The sequence below is a fragment of the Balearica regulorum genome, chromosome 17 (genome assembly GCF_011004875.1).
Source record: "Balearica regulorum gibbericeps isolate bBalReg1 chromosome 17, bBalReg1.pri, whole genome shotgun sequence".
Taxonomy (NCBI): Eukaryota; Metazoa; Chordata; class Aves; order Gruiformes; family Gruidae; genus Balearica; species Balearica regulorum.
The window spans coordinates 11,632,244-11,655,000 of record NC_046200.1 but is presented as its reverse complement, the minus strand read 5'-3'; the positions used below and the strand labels follow the sequence as shown (position 1 = coordinate 11,655,000).

Sequence of the window (22,757 nt, the reverse complement as noted above, 5' to 3'; positions counted from 1 at the left end):
GGAATACAGAGCTCAATGGATGGTGCCTTTACTTGCTCATTTCTCTCCTCTTACACCAATGCTTGCAAGGAGTGAGGAAGGCATAAAACAATTTTCACAAGATTTGTACCTCCTAACACCACAAAAGCTTTCTGCAAACCATGTGTGCTGTGAAATTTGTGCACCATGATGAACAGCTGATCATAATTTTGAACAGAAGAGGATAAAGTCCTCTTTTGATGCATGATTTTGAAATAGAAATTTAAGTGTGCAGTCCACACAACCTGTATCTTGAGCAGGTAGGCTTAACTTGCAGAAGACCTAAGAAAATTACCAGATCTAGCAGGAACAGCTTCCCCAATACACAGACAGGACTATTCACAGATGTATTGTGTTAACACAGGGCATTGCACTTGTTATTCATGTAAAGCATTTTCTATATTTTGGCCAAGTATTCTCCCTATTATTAAAAAATTTGCAAATTTTTAGAAGTGCACAAACAGCTCTAGAAAACAGTTGTCTCCACCAATAAAAAAAGATAAGTCATACCTTTTAAAGTTTTCTCATAAAACCCAAAGAATAAATTCTCATAGGAAAACCAACTCAAGAAAACTAAGATGAGCAAAAATAGAAAAGATACTGTTTTTAAATATGATTTTCAAGAAAAATGGACTAAAATAAATCTGGAAGATCTTACATAGGTAATCAGGTAAATTCATCTATTTGCTTTGCCTATTTGAATGTTTAACTACTAAAAAATCCCTACCTTCAGGTAATTTTGCCATCATGTCAAAAATCTGATGCATGTTCTTCCGACAGATATCTACTGGATCATCCAAGAGCTCAGTGAGGGCAGAAATTACTCCATTTTGTATCAACCCTTGCCTACAAACAACATTGGAGGACAGATTTAACTAAATGTAATAAAAATCATATATATTTAGAAATGTTTAATCTTAACTAAATATTCTTATTTACATTGTATCCATCTTGCCAAAAGTTAGAAATTCTGTTCTTATTTCTCACTGAATTGTCTTTATTGCTTCCCACGCCATTCAGTAAACTGCAGGATTACACCTACCTGCCAACATTATGCATAGCCATTGTATAGAGGATTTGTGTTGTTTTTTGTCGGACAGTACTGTCATGATGTACCAGCAAAATCTTCAGGTTATGCAGGACTCCTATGAGACACAATAGTTCATTTTAACTTTCTTAACTTCAGCATTTATTTAAAATAGCAATATTAATTTTTACCTTATTTGAAGTGCAAACAATCAGAATCTTCATCTTGTCCTGACAGCAAAACTCTCATTGACAAATCTCAAGTAGGGAAGAAACTTTCAAGTTTCAAGGCCTACTGCCAAAATGCCATGCTACAAACAAGCTGCTGACTTCTGTATCAAGTTAAATCCTAATCTTGCAAATATTTATGAAGTGACATAACTCTAAAAATAACTGATGTCAGTGGAGCTATTAATGTTTTTAGAAACGCGTATGTTTGCAGGATTGACACCTGCATTTTTAAAAACCTTCTTTAGGCGTAGCATGGGCTATGTAAAAAAACAGTGTTGCTTTTCACATGTAGAATACATTTGGTGAACCGTTAATGATTATGTATATACACACATAGCACTGACCAAAAAACCCTCCAAAACAAACAACAAGCTTGCACTGCTGCCGCAGTTACTGTTAATCAAACAATAACAATAAATTTTGAACCTGATTATTGATATCTCTTATGAGAAAAAAATATGAAGGAAGTAAATGGAGAAAAAAGCAGTGGCAGACTGGAGGACTTCAGTGTTACATAATGAGCTATGTAGATACACAACAGACTGCTAAAAATTGTGAAGATAAGCTTGTGGGTTTTTTTCAAAAATCCAAATTTAAGATTCTTCCAAGTGCTGAGATAAAAGCTTTTCAGAATAGTGGTGGCCAGATACAATCCTGATGAGTACGATAAATTTGGTTATATTGTCATGTATCTTAATTTCTCATGAAGTTCCAGGGATTTTTTGTTATAGACTTATTCTACAATCACTAAGATACTTCTGAGGAGTAGTTCTGCATAAAAAGTTCTGATGTTTTGTCTCTCCAGTAAAGTTATATCTGGATGTGCCGGGCTATCTGTTGCTGAAGGAATGAATGGCAACGGCTGACTTCACAGATTTTGCAAATGAACTTGTAAACCTTATTAGAATATTATTTCATTAATTATTAATTAAAAGGTTCATCAGAGTTTTTTGCTTGTTATTATTATGGGATCTGAAATATGAGTATTTTGAGCATGTCAAGCATGAAAAATCCAGGAAGGTACCACTGTCATATATAGTAGAAAAAGTCTAATGAAGAAAAAAAAAATCTTTTTTTCCAGCTCTAGGATAACTAAAAGCTTTTTCTTTTCCCCTTTCTAAATAAAATATATTTAATAGTTTTATGTTATTAGAAATTCATAAATTCACTGCTTTGTTTTTTCAATGGTTCATGGATAACAGGATTAGAAAAGATTCCAGGCAAATAAAATTTAACTAAGTGGCAAGAGTGTGTGTCTAACTTTGGACTAATCAAGCTTTTTTAAATTAGCCTATGTTAGGAATTAGTTAAAATTCAGAATAATCAAAAGAAAAATAAAAGATTCTGTGCTACTTTTGTATTTAGGGGTTGATACAACCTATAAAACCTACTGTGATCCTAAAGTGAGGATACTCATGTATGTGGAGTAAGTAACTGCCATGTATAAAGAATTCTAATATTCTTTATCTTTTTAAGGTAAAACAAGTAGAAGTTAAAACCAAAAAAATCTTCATGGCCATTTTGTGTCATCAAGGATATTGCAAAGAAAAAATCAGTACACAAAAGTGTTGGGTTTTTTTCCCCCACTGTCTCAAAGCTTTATGACAGCAGATCACTTACCTATTTCTATTGCCTGGTAGACATTTTCTGGGTCATGGACCAGATCGCAGAGCGCCATCAATGCCTGCTGCTGAGTCACCAGCTCAGGAGACCGTAACTCCTCAGTCAGTTTGGGAAGGGCCCTCTTTCCAAATGCAATAGGAGCTTTTGTGGGATCTATATCAGGGGGCAGGTTGGCTGAGATACGAGCACCTGCCATCCCAAATTTTCCTGGGAAGGATTCTCCCTTATTGCTAAAAATACTCCAAAATGACTGTACCCGGTGACTGGATAGATAATGTACCAAAAAGAGAACTACTGTCTTTAAACAGTGCTCTGTGTCCCAGAAGAGCTATTTTAGCACACATTCATTGTCAAGAAGCTACGAAAGAAGAGGCTGTAATGGTTGATGGTCATCAGCATTAATGTCTGCTCATCAGCTGAATTGTCTTATCTGGTTTAATTCTCTGAACACTGTTAAAAAAAAAAAAGAGAGACTGAAAGCTTAAATTGCAAGGTGAGGGAAGGAATGTTTTTCAGAGTTAAAGACAGGTAGTCCAATGTCCCCAAATCTGAGAGGGGGCTCAAAATAATATTAAAACGCTATTTTTTCAAAAAAAGCATACTTTTAAAACGAGTGTAGTTTAAACCCGCCCTCAGAATTCGTTAACGTTTGAAAGAATCGGTGATGGCTGACCTCCCCCTTCCCTCAGTAAGGAAAACGGCTCAGGTGACAGAAGCAAACAACCACCAATACTGAAAACTGCTCAACAAAAATTCAATTAAAACAACTGCTAAACAACTCCACTTCTCTCTTCAAAACAAGAACTAGATTAAATAATCCAAGGCGCCCTGTCGCACCAACATGTCGCCGCCTGAGCGCGTCCCCGGTTCCCGCTCCACAGCTCCTTCCAGCTACGCCACCGCCTTTCGCTCCCGCGTGCTCCAGCTGCCACAGCAACCAGCTCTTTGCGTACGCCCCTCTCCGTGAATAAAAACTACGCAGCCAAGCATACTGATTTTGGTCCTGCGTCAACAGCGTAAGTACCGCGTTTGACGGCTGGTGATGTGAGAGAATAGCGTCAACGGCGTAGTTGGCGAATTGGAAGCCAGGGCTGCCGCTAGCGCGGGGTTGGAGCGCCGCGGGCGGGGAGGGAGCGTGTGAGGAAATGGGGGAAACGCCGCCGTGGGGCTGCAGGGTGGAAGCCGTTTTACCTCGCTTCTCTGCTAAAGCACGGAGGGAGGCTGTCTTCTCACCCTCTGTTTTTAAAGTAAATTCAGTTGAATTTCAGCTGAATGAAAAAAATAATCAGTTTGAACAAAATGGTGGCCGACTTAATGGCAGAGATAGAGCAGGTGAGTGCCTTGAGGTACCAGGGTTGAAGGGAGCTCAGTAGCTTTGGACTAGGTTTTCTTTCCTAGTCTTCTCCAGAATGTCACCTTAAACAGCTAGAATGTGTAGCAGGGGCTTCCATTATCATCCTGTAGTTTCACATAACTGTGTTCAAGACTTGGCCATGTTTTTCAGTATGATTCTGCTAAAAAGTACGGTGTTGTTCAGAAGACGGTACACGGGAGAATGTATCATTGCAATGTTGCTAGCACAACTTAAGGGTGCTCTGGATTGTCAGATGGGATCTGGCATCAGGAAAAAACCAGCTCTGAATAGTTTGTGCCATATAAGGTTAGTTTTCAGTGCAAATGGGTAAGTCATTGAGATATTTTTCATTATGTTTGAGTAACAATTATAATAAAGTTCTTAAACTGGATTTTACAAAGCCAAAGTCATTCAGATCAGCCGGATTAAAATAGAACACATGTTGATATTCAAAATCCATAAAAGAAAAACTACTTTAGAAAGTATTTTCTGGAAAGGATTCATTTTTCTGCAACATTTTAGAGCAGATTATTTAAAGTAGAGGTTTTTTCCTGAATTTGATTTTACTTTCACTAACTATATATTAGCAAAGTTTCACCCTATTTCAGTATGAAGAAAGTGAACTTTTCTTAATGTAGAAGGGGCAGGAGAAGATCAGAGACTTCTCTTTTCCTTCAGCATTAACTCTGCTCTCGTCCCTTTGGTGCAAGTTGTTCTATTTTGTCCTTCACCATAGTTTGGAATACTGATTTTGGTTAGTGGTCATGATGTTAACTTATTTTATGTACAGTTTCTGAATGCCTTCCTCAAATCCTTTGTCTGTCCACAGAATCTGCTAGTGCTACTGTTCCTGCAACATTGATGTACAGAGGGTTGTGGTGCCATGGAGACACTATATTCCCAGTCCTCTCTGGTGACTGAATCCCCTTCAGCTCTGTAAGAAGAGAAAATCTTTATCTCAGTACCGATCATTCTCAGTATTTTTAGCAGCTTTCTATTTATTAAATCATTGATCTTTTCCCTCTAATGGTGTGGCGAATGTGTTGATTTGGTAAATCGGGATGTGTGTGTGTGAGCTTTAGATTAAATGCACTAAATGTAGGTGAACATTTTAAAATGTTGCTGTTTGGTTGCCTTGGTCCCTCCTGTACTTTGGATTCACTGAGACTGTTGAATTTTTTTTTTTTTTTTTTTTTTGTAACTTAGTTTGTGAAAGATCTCTCAGAGATGAGCAGCGAGTCAGACAGATTTTTACATGCTTAGGACGTGTTGAACCAGAGCTAGCAGACTATGGAGAAAACAAGTTAGTGTTTGAAACTCTTACCAACTGGCAGAGTTTTTGTTTTTAGAACTATTATTTTAAGACATTAATATTGCCATGAAATCATTCAAATTTGCCAAAAGGGCAGGAGCACACCATAAAAAGGTTCTAGATACCTCTAGTTTCATACACTCACAAGTAGCATGATAAGTAGAACTATGCATATAGTAATAAATACTGTAATGTCACCTTCTCTGGTGAATAACCCATCAGCTGCAAATCTGGATTCTTTGGGGAGGAGTGGGTGTTTCAGTATGGTTGAGATTATATGAGGGCCTGAAGTGATTTGAAAGCAATTCCTCACAAAAGAGAACAGAACACTAATTCTTAATAGTGGACTAGTAGGTTTTTTTGAGCATTATTTTTAGCATGGAGTTGTAAAACATAGCTGTAGGGTTTTTTGTTGTATACTTACTTGTTGTGTAAAATTACTTGTCCACATTGATTTGCCCTTTAACATTTTTAGTCTGTTGTAGGAATGGAAGAGGCTTGTCTCCTGGATGTTCAGAGGTCCAAGCTGGTTCCAGCGTTATCAAAATATGACTATTAGAATTTGAGAGCTTTCTTTTGTCCTGAAATTTATATCCTAATGAAATAAATGGCAAAATCTTTTAGCATCCTAAATATCAGTCTAGCCTACTAAATGCTGTCTAAACTAATGATGAATAAAACTTAGGCAATGCAAAAGAGCTATGTGATCTCTTATTCCTTGTATTTAGTGTTTGGTATGTTAGAAAGCAAGGTTACTAATGACTAGAAAGACATTTATATAATTCAGAATGTCTCATTAGTGGCATGCACATCCTGACTCTAAAGCTGAGATGAAATCAAGTTGAAATTTTGCAAAAATACCTCAGGAATTTTTTTTATAATTGCTACTATGCTTAATATTAGCAATATAACAGTTCCCCACTCTGTTAGTTCCTTGTCTGATGGGTTAATCCTGCTCTTTGTATCCATATATACAAACTATCTTTGAAGAAAACAGAACTATTTTCTTATACAGGATATGGGGACCATATGGTTTATTAAGGAGCAGTTTCTGATCAAAGGAATCTGTATGGCCACTAAACCCAGTTTGTTCTTTTAAAACTAGGGCCCAATGTATAGTTAAATTACTCCAACTCCGCCTTCCCAATCTGGAAGAGAAAGGGAGGAAGGGAACTGTTGCAAGCCTGTTGCTATGGCCACGCAGCAGCAGGCTGAGCTGTTTGTGTGGCTGCGATCCTGCTGCATCAGCTGCTGCACGGTGAGTCCTTCCTTACACTTTGCTACATGTTCTTATTAGAAACATTCTTTTGAATGTCAGTAAGAAATTAGTACCCTATTAAGGGTCCCCCTCCCCCAACAACCCACGAGGTTTCATTGCATAACCAAATTGATATGTCTCAAGTGGGATATCTAAATGCATTTGTGATATTCATGTGAACATTGTTTTTTTTCCAAGTCAGACTATCTACTGATTTCATTCTTTCTGAGATGATCTGGAATGAAAGTTTGATGTTGTGCCAAGAAATGTGGCAGCTTCATCTTTCCTCCTTTCTTCTGACCAAAGGAAATCTGGTATTCCCTAACACTTATTGATGTGCTTAGTGCAGAGACATTTTGAACAATGATGAGCAAGATTTTTAAATTAAATACTGCAAAATCCTTTGAGGGGTAAACTGCAAGCACTTACGTTGACTTAAGTGAACAATTCTCTGCCCTCCCATGGAATTAGAGTTGGTGCCTTGTAGTTACAGAAAGCCACGATTTGCTACTACAGCTATATGCACTGAAGTGGTGCCTTTTACGTAAGAAACAGGTGTTCTTTAAGGCAAATAAAGTCAAAGAACTGCCCGTTGTACTGAAAGGGGGGGAAAAAAAAAGGAAGACGAGTCTGTAGGAACTGTTAATTATTTTTTTAAATCATGTTTTCTCTGTATCAAAGCAATTCCTGAATACTATGTTTCTCTTTTACATATTTCTTGTCTGGTAGAATTTAACTGAATTTGGAGGATGAAGTCCAACCTAATGCATTTGGTTCCCCCAGTGAGTAGGGACAGAATAATCTCCCAGTTTCCCAAGGTAAGCATTCTTTATCCCTCTGGTCATAGCATGTAGCTCCTGCCACATTGAGGTATCTTTCTCTTGAGCTAATAGTATTTTAATTTAATGTATAGTTGTTGTCTTCTACTAAAATTACAAATTGGTTAAGAATTTTATTCAAAGATAAATATGTGACCTCATGTGCCTATTCATTGCTGATATCTTTATTAATAATCCTCATTTCTTCTTTTAACCTTGCCACAAAAGTGTTATAATAGCTATCTTGTTATTTCAGTCAAATATTAATAATTACATGCTTAAAGAGTTCCTACACCGAGGGGAAATAAGACCCATAGCTGATATGAAATATGTGAAAAGCCTAATTAGATCTATATGGAGGTTTTTGTTGAAGAATTTGAGGCAATTTTCATTTTCTGTTTATATAGGAACCTTAGTCATACAGTAGATCAAATGTAGTAGACACTGTAGAAACACAAACGGAAAAGATCATTCATGTCCCCAAAGAGTTTTGTACTTGAAGTGTAATAGAAGAGTTAAGGACAGGGAAGGACAAGGAATTAACCATTCTGGTTTTTTCAGTTGTTCAAAAGATCCTTTAAGGGAGTTAGCGTTTCTTTCTGTGCTTGATCTCAGCCACATATTTTGCTTTTAATTTTATAAAAACTACCACAGTCATTTTAAGCAAATATAAGTTAAAATAAGTTTTCCTTGTTTTTAACGAATGCCTAATGAAAAACTGGTAATAAAAACAGTGCTTCACACAAATAAGAGATCTAAAATACTGTGTAGTAACAATGATGTGCTAGTGGTATGCTCCTACCTGTTTGTCTTGTGTGTCTTAGATTACTGGGATAATTTAAGGTACTTGTTACTGTACAGAATGATGAGCAAATGTATTTGGCTGTGGAAGTTCACCTAGTGTCTGCTGACACTCAGAAAAGTGTTTAAATGATGGTGCTGTCCAAAGAAGTTTTTACAAACGTAACTGTGGGGAAGCCTTACTGCCTTCTAACCAAAGCTATCCCGTTCCTTATGCCAGGGTATCCCTGTGCTTGACAAACCCTTTGAATTAATCTTACCTATTTTTTTCCTTGCTGATTTGACTTCTTGCAAACTAGACATCAGACAATTTATGCCAGTAGCTGCTCTCTCCTATTTTCAGTGGTACACACCTGAGGCCTGTCTGCAGTTCAAAGAGCACTTCCATGCGCAGGTCAGAACTGCTTGTCAACAGAGCACTGGAACAGTTGGGTAAGTTTGTAATAAATCAAGTACGCAATGAAGAAAGTATTTTAAGCTCTTTATAGCCTGCTTCCTTCGTATGCTTTTCCTCCCTCATTCCTTATCTTCCCTACTCCAGTATGTTTCAAGGCAGCTAAGCCCATGCAGTTCTCTGACCTGTTTGACAGTAAATGAATAAAGGGTCTCTTCTTCCCATGAGTATCAAAGATACTTTTCCTGCTGGCATAAGTAGTGTTGAAAAAATAGCAGCATTGTTTTGCAACAAATAGTTGTTTAGCAAGTTTGAACTAAACTCTTAGTTCAAAAGATTGTTTGACTGTTTAAAATTAGTGTTAAATTTTGCACATGCAAGTCAGTATGGCAGCCAAATTCTAGACCAGCTATAAGGAATAGGGCAGATCTAACCTTGCTGTATTCTCTGTTGGTGTTCCAAGTGAGCAGTTAATAAAGGCTTTGCGGGGATATAAATAGACATCAGTTCTAAGTTGCTTGAAACACATAAGAATCTAGCTTTAGTCTTTTATATGTATATGTGCTGAGAAGTTGTCTTAAATGTTTCCTTAAAACTGGAACAAATTCTGGTAAAATATATAGCATTGAAAAAAATCCAAATAAAGTTGTTTGTGCTGTTGTAATATTAAGTTGCTTTTTCACATCATCTCTCCCAGAGCTGTACTTGTACTGATTTAATTCCTGAAGCAAGGCAAGAAAACTAAACTGTGGTAGAAATCATCACTATTCAGTTAAAATAAATAGCTGTATGCTTTAGTGATAAATGCTTCTGTGTTGCACTGTGAAGGATCTTTCATAAAGTCAAGCTTCTATGAATAATGGCAATTAGCTCACTATTTTTTCAAATCTAGAGTTGTTGATTACCATGACACTTGTCATGATATCCATATTTAAACAGAACTTTTTAGTCATTTCACTAGGGAGTCTTGCTGAAAAAAAAAAAAAGAAGCCAAAATATGTCTCCCTGAGAGACATCAGGGAGTTTATTGCTTTGTTTATTGCTTTTTAGAAACACAGTGACTGTCTTAGTTTCATGTAAATTTGTTACAAGTGTCCGGACAATTTTGCTAGCAAGACATGCTTTAGTGAATTGAGGCATTTTCCCCCTCTCTAACCAAGATCTATTTGGGTTTTTTTCTTATTTCCAGAGTAAGCCAACTCTCCAGTTCATTGTTCTGTAACAGTATAGCTAAAAAGATTTTACATTGTGGCTTTGTGAATAAAATTAAACCACTTTACTGTCCACTGCTCTCTAGATATTATTATTAGGTCATTTTTTTGTGAAGCAGAGGTACGAGGACAGTCAGCTGAGTGTTTTGTACAGTAATTGTAAAACTTGACAGGAATAGCCATTATCTTCCTTTTCCATTATCCCAAGTAATGGAATATTTCTTTGTCATTCAGAAAGGTAGTCTGAGAAATTCAGTAGCTAATGGCTGTATTTAGGACTTTTTTGATATTCCATCAATGTGTTAAATTGTCCTAATCTAGGGAGCTTTTTTTTTTTTTCCACGATATGAATTAATGGAACACACACCTCTAAGCCATCACTAACTATTTTGTTTTTTCCTTAAGGTTGTTGGTTTTATTCAGTGTTTTATCAGTAACAGTGTTATGAGGCAGAGACATGTCAGTGGCTTAGGGGCCCTGTGGCCACCCAATTAGCATTGACTGGCACACAAAATAGCCTTCTTTTTTTCTGAAATATTAGTCATGCAGCTTACTAGTCAAGATTTGGACTATTTAGAATAGATAAACTTGGAATCAGCATCACATGGAAGCCTGATATAACCAGAAATAGTATTCAATAGAAGATTAATTCCTTTGTTTAAAAGCCATTCCTTGATACAAAGAATGGTAACCTTTTAAGCCATTTTTTGTAGCATATGCATAGGAGATGATCAAATCAAGTTTAGGTCAACAAATACAGTTATGTTCACTTATCCACCTGTATCTCCTAAAAGACGCACTTCAATTCTAAGAATGCAGGCTGAATCATCTAAAGCCCACCTGCTGTATTCTGTGGGAGGACCCAGAGCAAAGAGGATAATTTGCATGAAGCCAAGCTTTCAGATTAATATTATTCCAGATAGTCAGAAAAGTATAGACTCTAACCATGTGGTTTTTTGGTTTTTTTTCCCAGAGCCAAATTCTGCAGTGGGTTAATTTATTATCAGTAATTTCTTGTTTCTGCGCTTAGGACTTGATTTGTACTATTAAAGTCAATGAGAAACTTGTGAATAATTTTAATTAAAGGATGCAGATGCTCTGTGGACTTATGTGCTAACTGCCAAATGTATATACTTGTAGTCAAAGCAATTTTAATAGAATAGAATTTATCTCCCCACTGGATTTATATTTTAAGAAAAAAACCAACATGCAGAGTAAGACAATTAACTCTTTCTGCTTCATAGGGTTGGTTTGTTTTGGGTTTTTTTTTTTACTTTCTTTTCCTTTCTTATAGTTTAAGATTCTGATCCTGCAGCACAGCAGCATTGAGGTAAACTGGGGTCACAGATTCACGGATACCTGTGCTCATCACTTGCAATTTAAGGATCTAAATCAAAATTTTTTAGAGAGAGAATGTTAAAATTGCTACTAAAAACATGTAATGTTTTTAAATATTTATAACAGGCTGAAAATATCCAAAGTTGTTGTGGTAGGAGACCTGTATGTTGGGAAAACCAGCCTTATCAACAGGTACAGTATCTCTTAGCAAATGGTTTGATTCTGCTCTTTCTCAAATAAGTGTTATAATGTTTCCGTTCCTGTCCATTTAGGGTTGTACTTCATGGTTCTCTTTTGAACAATAGTTTTGTTATTAGATAAAAGACAAAACAAAGTCTATAGTATGAGACAGGCTTGATATACTAACACAGAAAGTCATGTTCCTGCACTTCAATTGGTATATGTTATATTCTGAACTACTTTTATCCAGTAGAATAGGATACAGTGTTTCTGTAAGAAGTCCAGTCTAAAGGCTAAGCAGTCAGAAGATACAAAAAAAAAAATCTTTCCAGAGTCTGAGTTTTGGTTTCATGTGTTCTCCTTACTTGCAGAGTTGTTCACTGAAACATTTTAAAGTCATCCTTGTATGGGTACCTGTTCTCATTTCTACAGCTGCAAGACTGTAGAGGTAGCTCAGGTTTTTCCATAGCTTATAAAATAAGACAGAGAAAATGCAGAATGCCTTAGAGAATACTTATTTCACTCTTTTAGCAGACATTAAAAACAGCTCTTATCCTTTTTGTATCTAAATCTAGTGAACAGATCCCTGAATTTCTGTAGCTTGTGATCACTGTGACAGCTTTCTGTTTATGTTTGTGTTTTATTATTATTTCTTCCACATTCTTAAGTAGATATCGTAAGTTTTTAATCTCATTGATTAATCATTTGGGTCATTATTTTTGACCCAAAATATATTCCCTTGTAACTAGAACTATAAGATACTGTATCTTCCTTGAAAGTCCAAAGATATTTTATTCTGATTCTCATCCTGAGAGTTTACTAGATATATATGCTTTTGTCATGGTTTAGCTCCAGCCAGTAACTAAGCACCACACAGCCGCTCACTCACACACACACATGCCCTGGGTGGGATGGGGGAGAGAATTGGAAGAGTAAAAGTCAGAAAACTCATGGGTTGAGATAAAGACAATTTAGTAAGTAAAGCAAAAGCCGTGCATGCCAGCAAAGCAAAACAAAACGAAGGAATTTGTTTACTACTTCCCATCAGGCTGGTGTTCAGCCATCTCCAGGAAAGCAGGTCTCCATCACACCTAATGATGGTGAATTGGGAAGATAAATGCCATCACTCCGAACGTCTCCCCCGCCTTTCTTCTACTTCCCCCAGCTTTATATACTGAGCATGATGTCATATGGTATGGAATATCCCTTTGGTCAGTTGGGGTCAACTGTCCCGACTGTGTCTCCTCCCAACTTCTTGTGCACCTCCTTGCAGGCAGAGCGGCGGAAGCTGAAAAGTCCTTCACTTAGTATAAGCACTACTTAGCAACAACTAAAACATCAGTCTGTTATCAACACTATTCTCAGACTAAATCCAAAACACAGTACTATTCCAGCTGCTAGGAAGAGAATTAACTCTATCCCAGCTGAAACCAGGACAGCTTTCTAGTTTGTTATCTAGTATTTCCTTTTTTAATTAGTTTCTCGATGCTTCTATATATGCTTCTGCAGTAAATAGCCACTCCACAGTTAGTTAATTCTTTTCTTCATAATATACCTTAGATAGTGTTAGTTTTGCAATTATTTGTAGCTGGTCCCTTTTTTTTTATTGCAGATTTTGTAAAGATAATTTTGACCGAGACTATAAGGCGACCATTGGAGTGGATTTTGAAATCGAACGTTTTGAAATAATTGGAATACCATACAATCTCCAGATGTAAGTTGAAGCAGCATGGTTAAGTATTGTGCAGAGTGCAATCTCAGCAGAGCTTGAATTGCTGCAGGCTCTAAGTGGAATAATGATTTTTTAAAAAATAATAAAATTGCACAAAGAATAATGTGATCGGAAAAAACAGGTTTTGTACCTGGACTTACAGTTTTACTAAAAATTTTACTCTCTTAGATTTCTCATCCCTAAAAAAATGTATTAAGTTTGTAAATGAAAATTCATCTTGGATCTCTTGCACCATTTCAGTGGAGCTCTGCCTTTTTTTAGTCAAATTTCTTGAAAGTCAAGTGGAAGCTTTTGCCAGAGACTTTGTTCAGTTCTACTTTTAGACCATTCTGTCTTTTGAGTTTAGTAGGCACAATGAGCACTGAAGTTGGCTTTATTGGGAATTTTATTCCCACAGGTGGTAAGGTGTCCAGTGATTTCAGCATCTCTTAGGGAATAACTGATTTTCCCCAAATCATAGGAAGACTTGAGTGTTTTTATTAGAATGTGAACCTAAAATCTTTGATTTTCAGCTTTGTTTATCACTAGTGGGAATCCTGGCCTTTTCTCACCTGCTTTGCTTCTGCTGAGGGGTGTCCTTTGGTATTTCCAGTGGCTAGCAAAATTGTTCTGTAGGGGGCATTATTGAACCATCTATGCTGTATTACAACGTAGAGCAGAAATAAGATGATTTGCATGAAGTATTTTAGTGCACGAATCTTAAACCTTTTCACTTAGGAACGTATTTTTTCTGAGATATCATTGATGTAAATAGATGGCTAGTGGGTTTTTTTGAAAAATACTTAGAAAACTATTTCCCATTGATTTCAGTGCCATTATGTTTTTGAAAATTCTGCCAGGCACTATCCTTTTGGAAACTTGAGTTCCTTGAAAACATAGACTGATGCATCAGTATTTTGCCAGCTGAAGCAATAAGGTTCATGAGCTACTAAACGTCAGGTTGCATTATCTGCAAAATCCTCAGTGGCTGGGTAGAACATTTCCACATCATAAGCACTAGTGCCCCCTCTTGCTGAGAGATTTCCATACAAGATAAACTTCCAAGTATCTGTAACTGGCGTACTAGGCTATAACAAATCCCCAAACCTCTGTAGTGCTGGCAGTAGCTGAGAGGACTGCATATCATGTTCATTAATAAGAAGCACTTTCTTGATTTTCTTTCATGGCGTCTTTAGTACCTGGTAGACTGAGCTGTAGGTCTCTAATTTGTAGTGTATGGACAGATATCATATCTAGCAGTTGCAACATTCTACTATGTGCTAATACATGATTTAGCTAGTATTAGCACAGAAAATTCTCAAAATTAGATTGCCCTAGAAATACATGCAAATGACACAGATGAGGAAAACTGTTTTAAAAAAGGGTATTACCATGCAGAATATGAGTATTTGAATTGTGTCTCCAAAATGACCAGTATTTAAAAATAAAAAAAAGAAGATAACAGCAGAGTTCAAATGTCTTCATTAAATAATAGAGCTTTACTGTACTTCTATCAGTAGTTAATAAATAACATGTTCCAGATGGTAACACTTCTTTGGTATCACATTCTTCTCCAACTTGTACCAGTCTGCTGCTTCATTAGCATGTTTACTCAGGTTGCACTGGGTTTCATTAACCTGAAATTTCTTTTTTTTTTTTTTTCCCCCATTGCACAGATGGGACACAGCAGGTCAGGAAAAGTTCAAGTGCATTGCATCTGCTTACTACCGAGGAGCAGAGGGTGAGAACAATATTAATTTGATCCTGGCAGTGACAGGAGGTTGTACTTTATGCGGAAACGTATATGCATATGTGCTCCTTGGAAAGGTACCTATAGACACCGTGTGGTGGAATGGATTATCTGTTATTGGAGAGAAGGGACTAAAAAGCTTATGAATTGATATGTTGTCACACCTCAACTCTGCATGTTCTGATGATGCAGTGATAAAAGGTTTGGGTAAGATTATTGCTGAAGTTAGAAGTGAATGCTTCTGGCATTCCCTTTGGTAAGACAATTTCTGCAGGAATTAAAGTAGTTCCAAAATAAAACGAGTAATAGCGCTATAGACTGCAGACTACAGATAAAGACTAAATAAGGTTGAAGACTGAGGACTTCAGTCTCACTGGGTGCTAGAGAAGGGAGAGGAATGAGCAAATGGATAGTCTTCCATCCCTGTGTTAAATCTGCTCTTGCACTGTATATGTCAACATTCTCTGTTTAACAAGATGAGTTGGAGAGATTTCTGGTACACTTTCTAACTTTTTTCTGTTCTTGTCTTTTATTGCAGTTATAATAACAGTGTTTGATCTGGCTGATATCCAGACTTTGGATCACACCAAGTAAGTTTCTGTGTTTTTGCCTTAGCCTTTAAAGATTTTACAGCTAGTTTAATTGCCTTGAATAGCCTGTAGTTGCTGAGAACTTGCTGTATTGTGAGTGTATTTTCTATTGAGCTAAGAAATGAAGAATGACAGTCACTTGTTTGGATTGCATAGGGTGGGATTTTTCTGAAGAAAATGCAGAGCATATATTTGAACTACTTACCCTTGACCCTCTAGTGGAGGGTGTCCCTGCCATGGCAGGGAATCTTTGGGGTCCCTTCCAACCCAAACCATTCTATGATTCTATGACTTCATTTATAGTCAGCAGAGAGGAAAAGGCACTTCAGTAAGAGCTTGATCCTTCCAAAACTAGACATGCAGGAGGAGATGAAGTGCACCCCAAAAGCATGCTTTTTTTTCTCCATTTGCTCTAAATAGAATAACAGGCTGGCATCTGATGTGAATGGTGAAATTGATGAGATGCATCTCATATCTCATGCATAATGTCTCAAGAGCCTCTCATTTTCTAGGTGAACTGCTAGCCCAAAATTATTTTCTTTCTCTAGTTTCTGTAGTGATTCTGTTGGGAGAGAGGCTGTCAAAAAGAGGAGAGAAAATTAAAAACTCAAAGTATATGTAGAAATAGCTAAACTTACTGGTTCAGGTACTTGTAATGGTTTGGTTACAACAGCATGCTAATTTTTTATGAGTAAACTTGTTCTGCTTTTAGTGCAGGCTGCAAAACCCTACATGGATCTATGATCCGCATTGTTGTCACCAGCTCAGAGTGTATATATTTCTAACACACTGTTGTGACTGTAATGCAGGTACATGTTTCTTTACAACCTGTACTCTGTCTTATTTGAATGCGTATTAGACTATTTCCTTAGACTACTGCTGTGGTACTTAGCTCATTTACATAGGACTTTGTAAAATAATATATATATTAGTGTCTCTGCTTGGCTGAAAATAATTGAAGCCTGTGAACCTGATTTCCCACACACTCCTTTCCCTCCTTGACTTATGTTGGATGACTCAAGAGGAACTTGATTGCCAGAGTAACAAAAAATATAAAAGCTTATGAGACAAGAATCATGCAGTCTTCGTAGGGAGCTGTTTTGTAATGCTGAATAGATTATTTCACTCTTCTTTATTACCGTTTGTATCTAATCTGCTATATTGTTCCTATCTTTTCCTCTGCTTCTTATTTTCTTATTCTTGATCAAAACTTTTCCCCCTCCTTTATACTGATAAATGTCCTCTCTAGGTGCGAAAATCATTGTTGAATTTGCACTCTACAGTGGGCATGTTTGAACTTTTCATTAGTGGAAGGCATGTATTCAAAGCAGTTAGAATAGCTCATGGTCTCTTTCTGTCTAGAAAAAAGGCTTTTGATACTCTCACATAAGTTCATCCTTTCACTTTTCTGGTGACCCTATTACCTGTCACTTTCTCCTCTGTTTCTTAATCCCTCTTGCTGATGCTCTCATTTCTCTTTGTATTTCAGACAGTGGCTAGAAGATGCATTGAGGGAGAATGAGCCAGATTCTAGCTTCATCTTTCTAGTTGGAACAAAAAAAGATTTGGTGGTAAGTAAATTGAATGGAGATAAGGAAATCAGGTTTCTCCTAGTTCCTCAAGTTATTTCCCTTGCAAGTTGTACACAATGTTGTTGAGAAAAAGACCTTGAGGGAAAAACCTAAACAGAAAGAAAGAAAATCACAGGTAAATGGAACAGCAGACATTTAAGAAGACGCTTTCAGAAAAAATGGATAGTTAGTGAAATATCCCTATTTCCATTCCTTGCATGACATTTTTCAAGCACATACAAACAGCTGAAAAGGTAGAGAAAAGTTGGGTACACAAAAGAACAGAGTATCTAATGATCTTGAAGGTTTTGTTGCTTGTGGGGTTTTTTTTGTTGTTGTTATTTTGTGTTTTAGGGACAATGTGTTCATTATTCAGGAACAGGGAAGAATTCTTACTTAATTGAATGTGACATAATATTCAGAACAGGATATAATGCACTCACCCTGTACCATTATGGGTCTTGTGCTAATCTTTCTCTAGCTATCAATAATTAATTCTTAAAGATTTCAAAACAAATTTGCTGCTTCTGCTGTTTAGTTGATTTTTTTAATTTCCCACCCACCCCCACCAGCTGCCACAGTATCACTTCTGCAGTTTGTTTCTTAGCCTTCACTGAAAATAAGTCCCAGAAAACTGCATGTCTGTCAGTTTTTCTGGTACTTTGTGTTGCTTATGCTCCCTTTTCTGAGTTAGAGTAAAAGCTAAATGTGCCAGACCTCTGAGGACGCAGATCTGAAGTCTTGTCTAAGCTAGAATTCCTTACTGTAAGTTAGTTTCTGTTTTTAGAATGATAGCACTTTCAACTGAAAGACAGACGAGCAAAGCAAAGGATTGTGGGTTCTAGGTATTACTTCAGTATGAAATCAGTATCTTCACAACTGGATTCACTCTACTTCTCATCTTGATGTCACATCAGCCTTTCCAAATTTTTAGATTTCTTTTCAGTTGTGCAGGGGCTCCCCATTGTAAGACAATGCACAGAAAACTGTACAGAGATGACTGGTATGATCCATCACAAATAAGCTAGAAATTGAAAGCAAATAGCAACATACTGATATGGTGCATCACAGAGAACAAATGAGAAGGGAAAAAGACCTGAAAATTAAGTGCAAGAAAGCAAAATCCACTGAAGGGGCAAGAAATTTTAGTCTTAAGAAGAGATAAGAAAGAGCAAACATAAAAAGGGGGAAGGCCTTTTGTTACAACATAGTAAAAATAGGAGTAGAAAAAAGGATCGAGACAAAGAGAAGACAGATTAAACCTAAACAGTCATTGTGATTAGTCCGTCCTGCAACTCTTCTGCTGAGAAAGATGAGGTGACAAGCATTTAAAGACCAGTAACTGGGCTGTTGTCTTTATAGCTCCCTACCACACTATATAGTTAGATACAATGGTCACCCTCGTTAACTGTTGTTGTGTTTCAATGCTGTGGGAAGGTGAATGGAGACTTCCATTTTAAAAGCACAGTACTAAGTACTTGGACGTTCTTGCAATCATGTCTGATTGCACTGAGTTCTAAGGCAAGGCCAGAAAGGCTACTGTGAAAACTGGAATCATCTTGATATAGGTGCTAGCAGTACCTCTATGTTATTACCAGCCCAGATAGATTTCGTATGTTAAAGTTATTCCATGTTATTTACTCAGTCAGATGCTGTGTGTGAAAGGACAGAGCTAGATGCTATCCGCTTTGCCAATGAGATGCAGGCAGAATACTGGTCGGTTTCAGCCAAAACAGGTAAGTTACTGCAGAGGATGTAAATACACCGTAACCACAAAGGCTTATGTTAAAGCAGGAGGAAATTAAAGTTCCTCATGCCCCCATTCCCATGCAGGGTTTTTTGTTGTTCTTGCATTTTGTTGCTATTGGAAACTTCAGGTTTAGTAACGGTTGATTTTATTTGAGCATTTGTATGTGTGCTTGCACTGTCATGTTTACAGAAAGGAGTACTTGAGCTGCTGTGCGATGCCTAAGCATGTTTAATTCATAGGTAGTTACATAGATACATGTGCGCTGCTACTCAACATTAGCCATGAAAAAAAATTATACCACAAACTGAATTCTCTCTGTTGCTGACTAAAAATAAAGGTATAGTACAGGGTACAGTATTCCAGGGTAAGAAAATGAGAAATTCTCTCTGCAGTGATCAGCATGGAGGACAGATTGTTGAAGAGGCCTGTTCTGTCCCAATATTGAGCAGTGATCTGTTCACAGATTGTTATGCTTGTTATGCTTGATCCTGTGTTGCTGTGCAGTTGTAAAAACACAGAATTTCTGTCCTGTTTCCTAGGGGAAAATGTCAGAGAGTTCTTTTCCCGAGTTGCTGCCTTGGCCTTTGAGCAGTCCATGATAAAGGAGCTGGAGAAAACTGCTGGGCGCACAGCCCAAATTGGGGCAGGAAACCTCATCAGTATGTAAAGTTTTGCTTTTTATGTGTATTTCCCTTGTTTGCAGTCTGAAGGACTGGGAGGTTTTTCAAGCATTAAAGCCTGTTTCAAACACCTGCAAGCATATTCATGTCAGTGTCTACTTGAGTTCAAGCATATAGGAGTGAATGGGGCTTCATTCAGCTTTTGTTACCCTTAGTATTGGATGGGATCATTTATGTGAATTGATTTTATAACTTTCTTGTTTCTACAGAACTGGAAAAGAATGTGATGGAAGTCCCAGAAGGCAACACTCAAGCCAGCCTGGGTTGCTGCTAACTGTCAACTGTTTCTGTGAGCGCCGTGTTTCTCGGTAGTGCAGCATAGAGCACCTGCAACAATGAAAGCTCTCAAACCAGAAATAGAAAGTTGTATTTTTGGAAATGAGGGAGGAAGAACTTATCCAAACTTTCTTTCTGAGAGTTTCCTTGCTGCTGCAGGCTTGCTTGTGCAAGATGGTACAGTTGTTACATAAACCTTTCCCTGTGTAGTGGAAACATGACATCTTTGTCTTAATGCGAGAAGACGTTGCCAGTGCCATGTGCTCACCTGTCTGCCAGAAACACTTGTAGTCAAAAGTTATGTAACTTTAGTGTGTTGTTCTTTGATAATTCTCTGGAAGTATTAGATAGTGAAGTTGCCTTCTCATGGGAGCAGAAAACAAATGGCAGTTCAGAATAAAGGGTCCTATCTGTATGTTTTTGCCTTTTAATATCGTCGTATAAAATAACTAAGACTTGCTTTTATGCATTACAATATTTTAAAACTGTTCCAAAATAAATCTTTTAAAATAACAGATATGGAAGTACACAAATGCAGACTGCATAGTTTTCACCGTAGTTTCTCCATCCAGGAAAAATCTGTTTTAATTTGCATTTTCCACTTGAGAATCAGAGCCCAGTGTTTAAATATTTCCAAGCCTAGAAGAAGTCCAGGTAGAGACTTTGTTGTTTTATCCCAGCTGTCTAGTATTTTGAAAATGTTACCAGATAAGAATGCTATTCTTTTCCACTTTCTTGATAAGAAAGAATGGTCACATAGGTGCATGGAATAGAAAAAATTAAATTTCATGTATCCATCTTCAAAGAGGATGCAGAAGCCTTCTCTGGATTGATCTATATGAATATTGTCTATACCGCAGTTCTCCTTTTTTGCTAAGAGTAATGACATTTTGATTTTATTCTGGGTTTTTTTGTTTGTAGTAATGCAACATGATTCTGGAACCATGCGCAGTCTCAGTCATGAACTTTTTCATCCCTGTCTGTGGTAGGAACTCTGAGCTGGTAAGGTTAGATTCGATACTGCTGCTAAACTCTTAGTTACTCTATCTGCTTTTACTGGACAAGATAATTTGATCATTGGATGCTGGGAGCAATATGCTCCACTGCTTAAAAGAAGCAGTAATAATAGAGAAATAGCATTGCCATTTTGTGAAAAGACTTGCAAGTGTATGTGGGTTTAGAGGGATGGGAAAAGATGGAGTTCTCCAAAGTAGAAACATGTTTGTTGAACCCTAAGATACTTGCCCTGTTGAAGATGCCATTACTGAGTGCTTACGGTAGAACCTGCTCTCTGGACCTGTTACTGTGACTTGGTATGCTGGCTGGATCAAAATGCCGTTGCCACAGTTTTGCCTTTTCAAATACCATTTGACATAGCCCTGTGCGATTAGTTCTTTAGAAATCACAATCATTGTTTAATGGGGAGAAGTTAGCTCTGGGTACCGCTGAATTTCATTGTATTAAAGCAGCTTTACAATGCTATTCTGCTCTTTGGACAGCAATGACTGAGGCCAATGAAAATATTCTAGATTTTTCTGCCATTTTTTTCCCCCAAAATTGTTTTATAAGAAATAGGAAAAAATGGAGAAAAGAAGACTTAAACATCCTTTTATTACTTTTATTTTCTTATGACTTAAGTTAGAGCAGCATCATAGAATATGATGAATAGAGTTGTAGGAACTCCGTGTCTTTTTTTTTTAATCGGACAATCTTCACTTTGGCAGTTGTGCCACTTCTGTTGGCAAAGGCACAAATGTAACATTTGGTGGAGAAAATGAGTACGTGTGGGTATGTAAGGAGTTATTTATCCAAATGTGTAATATTTTGACCTTATAACGTTCTATGTATGTGTTCATCTTCCAAATCTGTTTCAGAAGGATGACGAATATACGCTCCACTTGTATCACGTGCTGCACTGAGTGGGCAGCATAGCCATGCTCTTCATGTTTACTGAGTTTGAATGAGAGTAGAAAAGATGGTTCACTCCTCTGCAGCAAATCATGTTTTCTAGAGTACGTGATTGGTTTTGGTGCAGACACTTTAGTGTTTATAGCTGCAAAATGACTCAGTAACAAATCTAAGAAAAGATCAGGATTATCTCCTAAGTGTTTCTTTCGTTGCTGAGTGAAATTATTGTACAAAATCTCATCTCTTCAGCAATGCAATCACGTTGCTAGGAAAACCAACTGGGACAGTTTTTTCTAGTGATTCAGTACATTGCTTGATGTCATTACCGGTTTGTATCTTCTGGAGCTCCAAAAACTTCACGTACAAATGCAATACTCTGCCAGTTGTTAACTATCACTTGACAATCTATTCTATGATGGATCCTTTGAGACTGGGGTGGTTTTGGTTGGTGGGTTGTTTTGGGGGTTTTTTTGGTTGGTTTTGGAGGGTGTTTTTTAGCCCCACTAACACTTGCCCTGCAAAGAACTAGTATTAATAATTGATCATCTACAATGAATCTTGGATCATGTTGCAAATGATGAGTTGCTTAGGAAAGCACAAAGGAAACTAACTTTGGTGGAAAAATAAATGTAAATGTGCAAATACTTAAAAGTTTCTATCTGGTCTATGTTTTATCTATGCATGTTAATCCATTCTATCAGCAACTTAACTGGCTTTGAAGAAGCCTTAATATTGTGGAAAACAGCGTCAGAACAAATGTATTAACTCTAAACACAGGTAGGCTAAACCATGATTTTTATACCAGCTTGAGTCCTTACAGCGATCATGGTAACAGCTGCAGTGCCAGCTTCCTTGTGGAATTTGCAGCTGAGAAATTGGAGAAGTGAAATTGAGGCAGTTTGAAGCAAAGTTAAAGAGTAATTGTAATAATCAATTTGTCCAAAGAACTACTAATGT

The 22,757-nt window shown here is 37.1% G+C and overlaps 2 protein-coding genes across 3 annotated transcripts in view; one reads left to right on the top strand and one right to left on the bottom strand.

Moving 5' to 3' along the window:
* Positions 1–3,338, bottom strand: part of RSPH14 (radial spoke head 14 homolog) — a 91,803-nt gene extending 88,465 nt beyond the window's left edge. Inside the window, exons 1-3 of the mRNA XM_075769577.1 lie at positions 2,896–3,338; positions 1,061–1,163; positions 746–864 (exon numbers count right to left, since the gene is read on the bottom strand). Coding sequence (XP_075625692.1) covers positions 746–864; positions 1,061–1,163; positions 2,896–3,094 — 421 coding nt within the window. The 5' untranslated portion in view covers positions 3,095–3,338. The remainder of the gene's footprint in view (positions 1–745; positions 865–1,060; positions 1,164–2,895) is intronic.
* A 687-nt stretch (positions 3,339–4,025) lies between these two features.
* On the top strand, positions 4,026–22,451 carry RAB36 (RAB36, member RAS oncogene family). Of its 2 annotated transcripts, XM_010303836.2 has the most exons (13): positions 4,026–4,230; positions 5,082–5,188; positions 6,670–6,822; positions 7,552–7,640; positions 8,785–8,873; positions 11,511–11,576; positions 13,177–13,278; positions 14,952–15,016; positions 15,564–15,615; positions 17,105–17,186; positions 18,832–18,922; positions 19,476–19,595; positions 19,826–22,451. In XM_010303836.2, exons 4-13 carry the CDS (start codon positions 7,572–7,574, stop codon positions 19,888–19,890), a joined length of 801 nt encoding a protein of 266 aa, XP_010302138.1. In that variant the 5' UTR covers positions 4,026–4,230; positions 5,082–5,188; positions 6,670–6,822; positions 7,552–7,571; the 3' UTR covers positions 19,891–22,451. The 2 variants fall into 2 exon arrangements, with proteins under 2 accessions (XP_010302138.1, XP_075625722.1); XM_075769607.1 differs by lacking the exons at positions 4,026–4,230; positions 5,082–5,188 and having other exon boundaries at positions 6,751–6,822; positions 8,741–8,873.
* Positions 22,452–22,757: the final 306 nt, after the last annotated feature.